This window comes from Mytilinidion resinicola, assembly GCF_010093595.1.
Source record: "Mytilinidion resinicola strain CBS 304.34 unplaced genomic scaffold BDZ99scaffold_9, whole genome shotgun sequence".
Taxonomy (NCBI): domain Eukaryota; kingdom Fungi; phylum Ascomycota; class Dothideomycetes; order Mytilinidiales; family Mytilinidiaceae; genus Mytilinidion; species Mytilinidion resinicola.
In genome coordinates, this window is record NW_022985445.1 from 787,735 (window position 1) to 801,328 (window position 13,594).

The following is a 13,594-nucleotide window of genomic DNA, read 5'->3' on the forward strand; positions in this document are numbered from 1 at the left end:
CTACATAGCCCGCTTGGGAGAACAAAGTAATCCAAAACCCTTCTTCTGAAGCGCCCTGGCCCAGCTATCATAGACGGTCATCGACTCATACATGCAATCGTGTTACTTCTCTCCCTGTGTCCTAAACTCCCAAGCAAGCCGAAAACCGGATGCCGAGTCTGGTTGTTTATACTCCTTGCTCCATCAAAAAAGTGAACGAGTTTTCGTGGAATGTCATGTGGCACCGGTGCTCTTTAAAAAAATAAAATATAGTGTAAGCCGTGAAAGATGAACCGTTTCTATGACGGAAGCCAGAAGGAAAGGAGAAATTGCGCCGTGAGCCTGGAACCGTATTGTCCCTGGTTTTCTTGGGCGATGCTAACATGCTGTCTCCTGTAGAGATAGTCGCCTACATTGACGGGTTAGTATGCGTCCGTTTGAAAAAACGTTTCGCGCCACGGCAGTACTCACTATTTTCCGTAACCAATCCCGCGACATCCTTTACAAACTTAATAGCACCCGCATCCTTAAGTTTGCTTACCCAATCAACTGTGTCTGCGTCCTTGAGCGGGTTATAGCTACGATTATACTTCCACCTGAAAATCGCCATCACAAACGCGAACTGCTCGTCAATGTTCTTGCAAGCGAGTTCGGACTGGGCCTTCGCCTCCTGCGGCAGGATCTCCAGACTGGCCGAGCGCGTCTCCATGACCAGATGGATCGTCTGCTGGTTATCTTCATGCGCCATCGCGAGGCCGAGGATAGCGCAGAACGCCGCCGTCCACTTGTCACAGCCCTTGCTACTCTTGAAAAGCTGCTGAAGCTTGTTCAGCACGTTCTGCATGATCGTCTGCTGTAGACGACAGAAGAAGTACTTGAGCTGACGATTCGTCATGCGCGGGCTGCAGAACTCATCAGCGTAGACGCCGGGCTGGTAGCTGTGGAGCTTGCGGAGGCTTTCCTCGCGGGTGTCTTCCGCAATGGTAAAGGTGCGGCCCATGATGTAGGTGACGACGACGAGCTTGAAAACTTCACGAAGGAGCTTCTTCTCGTCTTCGGCTTTGGGCTTTAGCTGCGTCATCATGAAGAAGAGCTTGAGCTGGAAGTCGTGTTGCTCGTAGCCGAGATGGTTGTGTGCGAAGACGGGGAGGTACTTGTCGACGATCAGATCGATGTATTTGTCGTACTTTTGTTCGTCTTTGTGGTTGATCTGTACCATGCCTAGCGGTGGTGAGCGCTTCTCTACGCGCGACTGCTCGCCGGTGTATTGGTCGGTAATGTATTGGAATTGCCGCAGTAGCTCCTTCGTTTTTGGTGTGAATTCGTAGACTTTGACGGGAAATTCTGGAAGGCCTTCGCCGCAGCTCATTCTTAGTGAAACCTCGGTGTTGGACCACTGGTGGATGTGTAGGGCAACAAAATCTGTGAGTTTGCTATCCTCGTGCATCGAAGTCGTGATACCTTTGGAGGGGCGATTAGCATAGCGATTGAAGTAGAGGTCACGGAGTCTCATACTTGGAAGAAAGTAGCACGCAAGCTCCCAAAGACGAACTCGGCTACATCCCAGCCCGCAGTCGGTATTGGGTCTCAGAGATCGTTTCATGCAGCGTTCGCAGATTTCGCCAGGGCCGCACTGAAAACGAGTGTTAGTCCAGAGCATTCGAGGATGAATACGACCAAAATGCTTACTTTATCTCGTTGGAGGACGCAATGCCAACACGCAACAACCTTCCGCATATCATGTGCATCCTTCGCTACTTCTGGCCTGAGATGGGATCCGAGCTGTCTGCCACCAGGTCTGTTTGCTTGTTGTCTCGAAGTCCTACTGCGAACAGATTCCGGTCCATAGGTTATCGGTGCTGCATATTGCGATGTTGACGCGGAAGCATTGCTGCTTGTTGGCGCCGGCGAGGGTGAGTTCTTGAAATGTTCGAGTGGTTGGAAAGAGTCCATATTTGCGCCAGGATCTGATGGTTGATAGGAGGAGAACACCCCCTCCGATCCAGGAGAAAGGCCACCCTGAGCCGAGAACGGGCTTGTCGGATCCTGGAATGGAGATAGACGCGACATGACGCCCGTTGATGCAGCATCCGAGGGCGCTCTTCCCAAAGAGTCATGAGCATACGCGTTGGGAACTAGGTTTGGAGACTGTCTATAGGTGTATGGATCCGGGTGAGGCCCAGAGATGGACACTTCCATCTCCACGGACGCCATTTGGTTATCGTAACCATATCCCGCGTCCAGCGACGGGAAGTCATTTGGTGAATGGGGAGAGACTAAATAGCTACTGTAATCAGTAGCAGTGGGCCAATTGCTGCCCAGGCTGATTGAAGACTCTGGGTCGAAGAGAAGTGTGTCGGAATTTGAGACATTTTCGTTTCGCAAGTGGCCAACAGCAGACCAAGGCTCCTGTTGCGGTGACTGCTGGGTGAACGTATTGGCGTACATCTGGTTGTATGATGGATGAGATCCCATGTGGCCAATATTGCTAGATAGCACGGGCCTGGAAGGCATCTGCCTTGGTATGGATACAAATGAATTCTGCGAGTCTGGTGACTTGGTTAGCATAAACGTCGAGAGGCGTTGTTCGATGGAGGCACACCATGACCAACGTAGTTGAATGCGGTCGCATCTTGGCCAGAAATGTCCATCGGGTGGGACTGGTCCTGCCTCGGACGAGGCTCCATGGCTTCAAACTGATAAAAGTTGCGCAAAGACTCCGAATCCAGCAGGTCTAGTTCGAAGGCCTCATTGTCGGGAGTCAGAGCTGAGGTTGGCGATGTTGATAGACTTCCTGGATGGTTGATCTCATGCCAGTCCATCTCTTCGGAGCCCTGGGAGATGTTGCGGCCCCGGACGGTATTGATAGGACCGGTCCTCACAGGGGAGTAGGCCGTGTTAGTCACCAGGGTACTTGTAGCCGCCGGATTAGGTGGGCCAGCATTAGGTACTGATATTCCTAAGCAAGAGTAGCCAGTCTGAGAAATATGCGGGTAGAAATCCTCTGTTTCTATTTTCCAACATGAATTATAATCGACGCCGGCCATTTTTGAAAGCAGTGCCCAGCAGCGGCCGCTCGGGATCGGAGGGGAATGGGTAGCTCTAAGGGCGCATGGGCTGGTGCCTTGGGGGCCGCCTCGCGCTGAAACGTCAAAGGCTAGCCTGTATTTGCACGTCTGAAGGTTGCGACAGAGAATACTGAGGTTGCACGGAAAAATAAGGGCGAGCACAAGAGTTGGGCGACTGAGACCGGTTCGGCCTTTGCGAGGGCGAGTGGAGAGAGACTGAGGACTTAATGGCAAGAAGAAGGCTCCAGCCCAGATGAGGCGCCTGGGAAACGGGGCGTAGTCGAAGTCGGTGTCGCTCTACAGATCCGTCAGACAAGATGCAGCTAGCGTCCGGTGAAGAGAACCCTGCAAGAATGCGGCCATTGGCAGCGCAACGCGACGCATGCGAGAAAGGGCGGCAGACGGCTGTGGGGCGACACTGCTCCGCGTTGTCCTTATTAAAAGGCTGTATCTTGATATTTTGAGGAGAGAGACAGGATGGCAACGGAGCTTCTTCGTCGACTTCAAATGGCACTTTGACGATGCTCGCCAGCGGGTCGGTGAGCCCCATTCAGCGCCCAAGAATGCCCCAGCCACACGTGCTGAGGTCGGGATGGTGCATGCCTGACTTTGGCTTACGACGGATCACCCCACGCCGTAGCGGAGCGCACCAGTGGAGCTGGTATGCCGAGTTACGTCGTGCAGGAGACCCCATATCGCGAGATGCTGCTGCGTTGCGGCTCTGCGCTCTCACCGGATCGGAGGGAGCACCTGGGGATCAGTAGACGCGATTACCCCGAGCCAAGGACGACGAGCGGCATGGACCGATGGTTCTGCCTTACCGGCTGCATGAGTGAGCCGGCGCGAAGTCCTGCGATCTTGTTCTTACTGGTGCCGCGTATGCCGCAGACATGAACATGCAAGCCTCAAGACTTCCGGTCTGAGCCAACCACACCAAGGCTCTTGGACATGCAGGAAGAGTGAGGCGAGCAGCAGAATATCGAGATAGAGAGCCTGGTGTTGAGTATCGTCGCCGCATTTAGCAAGCCTTCCAACCAATCATGGAGGGTTCATGGAGACAACCGGTCAGCATTGGTGGTGGTGAAGTCCATAGTCGCACCTTCAAGGTGTCTAACAGCGGGGGGGTCTGCATGAGTGATCTAGGATAGTTTGCGACACGACGGAGAATTCGCATGCATCGATATAGCTGTCTGTATGCAGAACTTGTGGTGTTGTACAAAGGTGGGATCTTGCTCTCGGAGTGGATTGAACGGGTGAGCTCCGATGCGATGCATGATTGGTGGATGCAGTCCGAGATCGCGCTCACAACCTCAGTTCTGCTCCGGAAAGCATGACCTTTTGTGTCTAGCTATGTAACCCAGCAAATCAAGACGTAGCAAAACTTCTGAATCGAGAGTCGTTGGAGTAAGTCTTCTAGCACGTGACTAGCTTACTAAGCGAATGGATGATCCTTCGGAGTAGATGTGACTGTTCTCCAATTCATTACCATGTATCACGACGCGTGTGATTATGAGTCGTGTCACTCTCGTCACCGATGTTGCGTCTTTATACACACCTAAGTAAAGGCTATGTTTCGACGAAATGGGAAACCCATGTAGGGAGCCATCCGTTCATCATTCTCCGTGGTGGCCTTAACAACGCTGACTTCAGACGTTCAGGTCTTGTGAGCCTTGTCGTCGCTCGAAGGTGCGATGTGATCACACTAGGCCGGTTTGCCTGAAATGTCAGGCTCGAAAAATTGAGGATCAAGTATGCCTCCCAAGATCATAGGCATAAGCAAGAATGCTGAACCGAGAACCCACTTAGTGTCACTTCCATCCCTCTCCAATGACAAAAGCCCAGTCCCAGAGTAGCCCTGTTCGACCTCGACCCCGGCATGTCGTACCAAGGTATTGAAAATCTACCACACACTCGATTTATGCCGAAGCTCCTAACCACGTGCTTAGGATTTCCCAACGCGGAGAGGCCGACTCAATGCCGTCCAGTTTCTTTTCAAATCCAACGCCCGAAAGTACTCCTGGCACGCATATGCTTGCCCGGAGTCCTGAGGAATCTACAGGCCCGTTCTACTTAGGCTCCACAAGCTACGCCTCTGCGTTTCGAAGTCTCAATTCCCACCCTGAGGATCACCGTGCAAACGATGAAGCTATAATCCCGATGTCTCCTGCTGGAGCTAACTTCAACGCCCGCCTTGGAATTGATTCAATCATCGCAGCAAAACTTGGATCGTCGTCATTGACTATGTATGAGAGGGCTCTCAAGGACTACTTTGCGTCTAGTACTGCCACTGCCCTCGCTGGGCCTCTCATATTAATGGCACTATCTCAAATTAGAGTTGACCTCGAAGTCTTATCAGTTCGCAGCAAGTGGGACAGCATATGTACCGAAATCACAGAAAACACAGCTCGATCGTTGAAGATTCCTCCCACTTGTACTCCGAGTACATTTCATACACTATTTACAGGTCCGAATTTACGATGGGAAATCATTGGCCTAGTATTATCTCTTGCGGGCTTCCATGCTCAGTTCATACCCCCTGATGACCCACTCTTTGACCTTGTGGATGGCCGAAAACTCGATAAGGAAGAATTCATTGCAGATATGATTCAAGGGAGTAACAGCTGCATCCACGTTTGTCAAGAGTACGACTGCGTCAACGACCTCATGATATGGCTGCTGTATATGAATGCGCTGCTGCAAAGTAATTTCTACGGAGACAATTGTGAGCATTCTAAGCAGGACCCGTCAGCAACTCTAACGAGGTCTTAGACCACGGTGTCTGGCGTCGAATGGGCGACGGCGTGATCTGTGCATATGCCGAAGGCTATCACTGTGAAGAACCTTTTGACATTCCCTTCTTTTTGAGAGAAACTAGGAGAAGGGTCTTTTCTGCAATGTACAGAAGTGACAAAACGATGGCAACCTTCTTTGGGCGGCCTCCGCTCATAGCCGGACGATACTGCAGCCGAAAGATGCCTTTTGATCTACACGAGACGACACTTCTGACCGAGGATACGAGTGCCTTGAATGCCGCTCTTGCTCGGTTGGACAGTCAAGGGTGGAATACTGACGGCGTCATCTATACTGCGACGTGGTTGCGACTAAGATATTCAACAGCCCGGTTTAGAGAGAGGGTGCTCGAGCTTTCTCTCGCTGGGGAGACGGATCCTGACTTGTCGGAGAAGCTGAGGTATGCCTACCCCATCCTCTGCATCAAAGGAGTAACCTTAATCTTCCACCCAGCGGCCTTTCGAATGAAAATCGTCTAGCCTGGGAGAATCTTCCTCAGCACATGCGGTACGATGTCTACAAAGATGCTTGCTGGGATACACTCCCACCAGAGACATGTCTGAGAATGCTGTACGTGTATCTGGATCATCTCAACAGCGAGTTCCAAATGCAAAGGCTCCGCCGGCGGCATTTCCCGGATGCGACTCCACACCTGCTCCAGATATCGATGCAACTGCTTACGTACGTCCTCGTGCTGAACAAGCAAAGAAATCGACCCTACCAGTTGCAAAGGCATTACGCTTCTATCGTGAGTTCCTGTCCTCAATACAAACCGCATTGGCATTTACCAAACCTATCAGATCCTCTTCTACTGTCTTCCTGGGGCTGGTGTGCTTGCCCTTGAGCTCCGACGCTGCACCCTGGAGAACAAACCACTCCCAGGTTCCATCAAACGTGCCGATTTGATCCGGAATCTGTCAATCTTGATATCTCTACTAGAAGGGGTAGTCTATCCAGGCGACGGAAATCACAAGCTCTGTGCTGAGTTGAATAAGATGCTGGCGCTGGTGTTAGATGAAGTATTGAATTATCAACCAACGTCAAGCGCAGGTTCTGGAGATGGTATGGATCAACAACTTGACCAAGTCACGTTTTTTGATATACCGATGATGGAAGGCATGGAACCTATTCCTACTGAGAGCGAAAACTTTCTCAATTGGCTGGATAATGCAAACTGGGACAACACTGTGAGTGTCTGGGGAGTGATCAGGGTCTTCGTATTCAGGTTACTAATATCTCCGCAGTACCTAACATAGCCTTTCAAGGGCTTTAGAGCTCTATAGAGTCGCCCGACCACACTACAACTTCCGTCATAGACTGCATGATTTCCAAATACCGACGGCCATTTTTCCAACGACCTCCTCTACTAGTATGCGATACCGGAAACTCCAGACTCCCTGTAACCCGATAATGAAAAGTGCGACTGGATTTTCCTGATCCACGATCACGAACATCTAGCATCTATTTAAACGAAAGATAGAATGCTGCCGCATCATAGAATGGTTGTTGTTCGACAGAAGAACATCGTTGGCTATTCATAGTATGTTTCTTTTCTGCATTGGCGTATCAACAACGGAGTTTGGGGTTGAAATGTAACACTTGACAGCATACCTCCTTTCTTTTCCTTAAATGTATCTTTTACTCCTCTTTTCCACGAATCCAGCGAGCTTCGAGGAGTTACTTTACTAGCTGGTTGGTATGCAGGAGGTGCCTCAGAGGTTGAGTAACGGGGCAAGGATTGGTCTTGGTGAGAATTTGTGGATTTGGTGTGAGAAGACATATTGGGCTGATACGTAAAGTGACGCTGGAGTTGAGGTAGTTGATAGATGGTGTTGGTATATAATATCTAGGGGCTTGGTCGTATTTATATACATTTTTTCCGACTCTATCGGAACAACTTTTCTCAACTCTGGTGCCTATCTCGGAATAGAGTCTGACATATTTCTCGGACTGAGTAGTTCTTCTCGTGAGATCCAACTCGCCAATATCGGAGTGAGGAAGCTAGTCCGAATACATCTATTCCGAACCATGCTCGATGACCTCACTGCTTAGCATTCCACATAAGAAGCTGGGATGTAGTCCACACTTCAGCAAACAACCAAAGGCCGCAGGCGCATTTCAGTCATTGCAAGACGAATCCATGTCACCCGTTTCATTTCGTACACGTGACCAATGATCGGGCATCGTTCCGGGTGGCGCTGCGGGGATCGCGTGGATCCGACGCGAAAACAGGCGACTGTTGGCGTTGGCAGAAACGTCATCTTTTTTGGTGTACCACATATACTGCACAGGGCCAAGGTATTTTGTGGGGAATAGACATGCTGTTGCTGATTCGATTTTGTACATACTTGCACAATTCTATCTCTTTCGAAGTCTGATTTCACCTTCCATTGCAACGAGAGCTCTTGCGAATCCTGCTTGAGCTATTTTTGACTACTGATATACCCAAGCAACCGCGACTTCCATCCTACCATCCTCACATCCTCATACGAACACATATTATAAAGGACTTTGTGGCCTAACCCACGATGTCTGGCAACGAAGACAGCGAGACGACCCGGCGTGACTACCGGCCGGGCTATACACCACATCACCAGATCCCGACGATCCAGAAGTACCGGGAAGAGAAGGCGCAGAGGAAAGAAGATTATGGCCCTCCACAAGACGAGACAGACGCGCCGAGTAGGACACAACAGCTTGGAGACACATGGAACAAATACCGTCATGGAGAAGAGACTAACGATTCGGATGCGTCGAAGCAACCGTACCAGAGCGAGAATAAGAACAAGATGGGACAGGAGTCAACGCAGGCAGAAGACCATGCAAACGGAGACTATACACAGGGTGCCGGCTCAGAGACCAAAACGGAGCAGGAGGACAGCGAAGACCATGCGCAGGGGGACTATACACAAGGTGCCGGCTCAGGTGTCAAAACAGAGCAGGATAGCAAAGACGTTAAAAACCCAGACGTCGCCGAGGACACATCCCAAACCACATATGCCCAGATGGATCCGAGGCAGAAACGCAAAGATATGCAAAAGCGCTCTGACGACCGTATAGAACGCGAAGTCACGGACCCCGTCACGCATCTGCCCGTTACAATTCACGACTTCACAATCAAAGACTTGAAGCATACGCCGCAGAATGGACCACCGGCAGGCGAAGAACCGCGTTCAGCAACTGGTGGTGCAAATAAGAATAAAGATGATGGGCAATTGGGCAAGGAACGAGATGAAATGCAGCAAAGCCATGAAGAGATAGAGGCGCTATTCCCGCCGCCAGAGTTTGAAGCCGCCAGGGAGGAGATCGCGTATGTGTATAAGACTGCTGTGACGATCGGCATAGGGCTTGTGTCAGCCGCTCTCACATCTATCATTCTCCTCTTCCAGCTCACGAAAAATTCCACAGGCGTTTCGAGAGTGATCCTTTCAGCCATTGAAGGAGCCCTCGCTTTGGCTAGCTCTGTGGCCGTTATCATGGGCATGCGGCAATGGACCGAGAATAGGATCAAGGGTGTCTGGGAAACAGAAGTTTGGAATGCAGAAAGGCAGCAGGGAAAGAAACAGGCGAATTCCCAGACGCCAGAGTCGACGCAGTGGCTCAACTCTCTAATGGCCTCCATTTGGCCACTCGTCAACCCAGATCTATTCACGAGCGTGGCGGATACATTGGAAGACGTCATGCAAGCTAGTTTACCACGCATGGTAAGAATGGTCAGTGTGGATGACATTGGCCAAGGGAGTGAGGCTCTACGTATTCTTGGTGTCCGGTGGTTACCAACTGGTGCGGCCGCAAGATCAGTAACAAAAGATGGCAAACTGGACGAAGGTGAAGGGGAGGGTAAGAGTGATCGCACTGTGCCAGGACAAGGGGAGCTCCAAGAGAAACCGGATGGCGGTAATTCTAAGGGCCAAAATGACGATGGCGATGGCGAGAAGGAAAAGGAGCAAGGTCAGAGTGTTGCAGAGGGTATGGAAGCCGAAGAAGGTGATTTCGTTAATGTAGAAATTGCATTCGCATATCGACCTCGGACCGGCAAGAAGGGTATGAGGAATAGGGCAAACAACGCTCATCTCTATCTTGCCTTTTATCTCCCGGCCAATATCAAGCTCCGTAAGTACTTTGCATCATTTTCGCATTTACGCTCTCGTATATCAGAAGCGCAAGCACACATTCGCTAACCTCTTCTAGCTGTCTGGGTCGAATTACATGGCATCGTCGGAACCCTCCGACTTCGACTCCAACTCACACCTGACCCACCATTCTTCTCTCTATGCACACTCACATTCCTTGGACAGCCAAAAGTAGACTTATCGTGCATACCATTGCTCAAGAAAGGACCAAACATCATGGACCTGCCGCTCATTTCGAATTTCGTGCAGAGTTCCGTGGATGCAGCTATGGCTGAATACGTAGCCCCAAAGAGCTTAACGCTCGACCTGAAAGACATGCTTGTTGGCGACGACTTCAAGAAAGACACTACTGCTCGCGGCGTGATAGTCGTTACAATCAAGCGCGCTTTCGATTTCAAGGAAGGCGATCCTGGCATCGCCATGATCAAAGATGGTTCCGCGGACCCATACGTCTCTGTAGGATGGGCCAAATTCGGAAAGCCCGTCTGGTCTACTCGAGTCATCCTAACTGAGATGCACCCGCACTGGGAAGAAACTGCTTACATACTTGTCTCACCCGAGGAACTCAATGTGGATGAGCGTCTTCGTGTACAGTTATGGGATTCGGATCGTTCAACGGCAGACGACGATCTCGGCCGTATTGAGCTCGATATCAAAATGCTCATGCGCGATCCCCACTCAAACGGGAAGATGTGGGACCGGCAAGATGGCTTCAAGGCGCTTAAAGCTGGAGAAGGTATGCCGGGTAAGCTGGACTGGAGCGTCGGCTACTTTTCTAAGCAGCGAATTACGGACAATCAACTCGCGGAGCAAGATGAAGACCCTGGTGTTAAAAATATCGATCAACTTAAGAAGAAAGTATATGAGGAGAGTGGGCGAAAATTGCGCGAGGCCTCGAAAGATGAGTCTGCTGAGATTGAGCAACAGAAGGCTCAAGATTTAAAGGTATTACCAAACTTAAACTGTATTTGTTTTCGCTCTCGATCACGAGTTGACTAACACACATTTAGACACGTCAAGATGAACTCATCATCGCCTCGCCTCCAGCGTCTGACTACCCCACTGGTATTCTATCCATCCAAATTCACCAAATCACCGGTCTTGAGCTCGAAGCCATCAACAAGAACAAAGCGAGCAAGAATGAGAGCGGAACAGATGAAGAGGAAGACGGAGATGACCTCCCAAGCGCTTATTGCACCATCATCCTCAACCATCAGAAGATTTTCCGTACACGAACGAAGCCCAAGAACTCGAAGCCTTTCGTACGTGGTCCCAACACTGTTTTCTTAGTCCCCGTTTATCGAACAAAAGACTTAACACAGTGATAGTTCAATGCCGGTTGCGAACGCATGATCCGCGACATTCGTACCTCCGAAGTCCACATCTCCGTCCGCGACTCCCGAGTCCACGAAGACGACCCCCTCCTCGGCATCATCTACCTTCCCCTAGCTAAAGTATTCGCAAAACGTTCCCAGATCAACGGCTTCTTCCCCTTAGCTGGTGGTATTGGTTATGGCCGCGCTCGCGTCTCTCTCGTGTTCCGCTCCATCCAACTCCAGGCTCCCCGAAATATGCTAGGCTGGGACTACGGTACCGTAGAGATCGGATCTGAAGCCAAGTCTATCGGTCTACCAAAAGAGCTCGAAGGACTGCGACTGAAAACCCGAATTGGGAGCGCCAAAGGAAAGATGCAGGCCCAAGGCGGTACGTGGAAGGCCAAGGGTGGCCGATCGATTAAACTCGCTGTCCGGAAGCGATACACCGCTTCTCTTATCGTCGAATTCCGTACCGCGTCGTCGTGGCGGGATCACACGCCCGCATTCGCTGTGCTCTGGCTCAAAGACATCCCAGATGACGAGGAGCAGACCATCAAGGTCCCCGTCTGGAAAGGCGACATGAAGCGCGCGGAGCACAACTGCCTTCCAGAATCCGGCACCAAGGTCGGGGAGATCGAGCTAAAGATCACTTTTTGGAGCGGGCTGGGCGCATTCCACAGCAAGCTCGCCTCGAAAGACACGAATCTGAGCGATGTCATGGAGGTGCTGGATACTTGCCAGGACGACGACGATACGGACTTCACAGACGGTGCACACCACGAGGCTGAGGCTGATAGCACTGATACTAGCAGTAGTAGTGATTCGAGCTCGGATGACGAGGGCGAGGCGACGCCGACGACGCGGAGTGGAGCGAGTACTGATAGTCTGGAGAGTAATGGAAAGAGGGGCACGATTGATCAGATTAAGGATTATAGGGGGCATAAGAAGCAGTTACATCGGAAGAATCGGGGGATCATGCAGTGGAAGGTATGTTGCAGTCTACTCTCTTCGCACCTTGTTACCGTTGAACATGGACTTAATTGACTTTTCGTGTGCTCTAGGGACCGCGAACACTTCAATGGATGAAACATAAAATTGACCATGCGGAGGAAAAGATCACCAGTCAGCTCAAGCATTCTGAGCGGGACACGGGAATTGAGACGGAAGTATAATTTTAAGCAGCGTTGGAAAGCTCGGAAAGAATGCGGGTTGGAGTTTGGGACCTATTCCTTGCCTCCTACTAATGAACCAGTCTATGCATCAAGGGATAGGTATCAAATTAGCTTGGTCAAGCTGGGATTCTATTGAGTATGGCTGGCGCTGGGTCTTTTCATATTCTCATAGGGGTTGGCACCGCAAAATTGCTAGTCATCTGGTATTAATGCAGATTCATGTGAACGTTGATCAAGACTAAATGGTAGTGAGGTCGTACTGAGTACAGGATTGGAGTGTTCACTTCTGCTGTTGGGACGAGAGAGGTCTTCGGCCCTTACACTGCCCGAGTAGGTACCCTTTGTAGAGCCTGATAATGGAGAACGTCTGTTTACTGTCTGTTCTAAGCTTCTCGCTAAGACGTGCGCGCGACACCTCATCAACTGGGGAACTCTCACCACGCCCAGTATCGCCGTGCGTCCCTACCGTGGTCGCCTTAGCCGCCCGATTGGAGACTGCGAGCGCCCCTGCATTCCCTCTTCCGGTGCGATCAGCCTGCGCCAACCGTATCGCAAGGCTTGCGGCGCAGCCGGCTATGAGCTCCAGCCTCGTTTCAAAGGATTCCTTACATAAACTGGTAGTGACCACGAGGCAGCGCTATCAGATGGCGCCGCTGGCCTCCTCTACAAGCTGATCATCCTACTTGCAGCCGTGGCTGTGTTGTTCGTGCCCCTTCTTCAGCCTTGCAAGAAGGCTGTCTCGAAAATATTTGCGCGCAAATCACACCTGTATCAACACTTCTTAAGCCGCTATTCCGGTTGGAGTTGAAGCGCTTCGATCTGGCATTGGTACCTATATCCGCAGTTCCGAAGTGGCTTCGGCATAGAATAGTGTCTCAGGTCCTCCATAGTGTCAAATCAAGCCACCGCGCAGCCCGCCACCTCAGCAACCGTTGATTCCAGTATCCTTGCCAGATATTGTGGTCTACAAGCTCCGATACGCTAGACACGTTATTTTCAGAGGTACGTGTTGAGCTTAGTGAGGTGTCAACTGGTGAGGTGTCAACTGGTGAGGTGTTAGCTGGTGTACTAGTAGCAGCGAACCATTCAAAATCACATCTGAGCTCGCTAAGGTAACTACCTATCTGCCCAGTGCC

At 51.0% G+C, this 13,594-nt stretch overlaps 3 protein-coding genes across 3 annotated transcripts; 2 read left to right on the forward strand and 1 right to left on the reverse strand.

Moving 5' to 3' along the window:
- Window positions 1-278: 278 nt before the first annotated feature.
- Window positions 279-3,307, reverse strand: BDZ99DRAFT_570739 (uncharacterized protein; the record flags this gene model as incomplete). Its single annotated transcript, XM_033728023.1, has 5 exons — window positions 2,582-3,307; window positions 1,669-2,528; window positions 1,495-1,612; window positions 451-1,440; window positions 279-388 (listed from the first exon to the last, which is right to left on the reverse strand). The coding sequence occupies exons 1-5, from the start codon at window positions 3,024-3,026 to the stop codon at window positions 279-281; spliced, it is 2,523 nt and encodes an 840-aa protein (XP_033577081.1). The 5' UTR covers window positions 3,027-3,307.
- A 1,235-nt stretch (window positions 3,308-4,542) lies between these two features.
- Window positions 4,543-7,570, forward strand: BDZ99DRAFT_442630 (uncharacterized protein). The gene is made up of 9 exons (XM_033717820.1): window positions 4,543-4,641; window positions 4,706-4,796; window positions 4,854-4,936; window positions 4,994-5,769; window positions 5,817-6,237; window positions 6,291-6,585; window positions 6,638-7,024; window positions 7,082-7,377; window positions 7,444-7,570. The coding sequence occupies exons 1-8, from the start codon at window positions 4,616-4,618 to the stop codon at window positions 7,091-7,093; spliced, it is 2,091 nt and encodes a 696-aa protein (XP_033577082.1). The 5' UTR covers window positions 4,543-4,615; the 3' UTR covers window positions 7,094-7,377; window positions 7,444-7,570.
- Window positions 7,571-8,365: 795 nt separating this feature from the next.
- Window positions 8,366-12,833, forward strand: BDZ99DRAFT_508674 (uncharacterized protein; the record flags this gene model as incomplete). Its single annotated transcript, XM_033724345.1, has 5 exons — window positions 8,366-9,950; window positions 10,029-10,915; window positions 10,981-11,232; window positions 11,299-12,273; window positions 12,348-12,833. 5 exons carry the CDS (start codon window positions 8,366-8,368, stop codon window positions 12,456-12,458), a joined length of 3,810 nt encoding a protein of 1,269 aa, XP_033577083.1. The 3' UTR covers window positions 12,459-12,833.
- Window positions 12,834-13,594: the final 761 nt, after the last annotated feature.

Excerpts from the sequence above, each read along its gene's own strand:
- BDZ99DRAFT_442630 (XM_033717820.1), top strand. The coding sequence starts at position 4,616 with ATGTTTCGACGAAATGGGAAACCCAT. Across the intron at positions 4,797-4,853 it reads CTCGAAAAATTGAGGATCAA|TGTCACTTCCATCCCTCTCC; the intron begins GTATGCCTCCCA and ends GAACCCACTTAG. Across the intron at positions 6,238-6,290 it reads GACTTGTCGGAGAAGCTGAG|CGGCCTTTCGAATGAAAATC; the intron begins GTATGCCTACCC and ends TCTTCCACCCAG.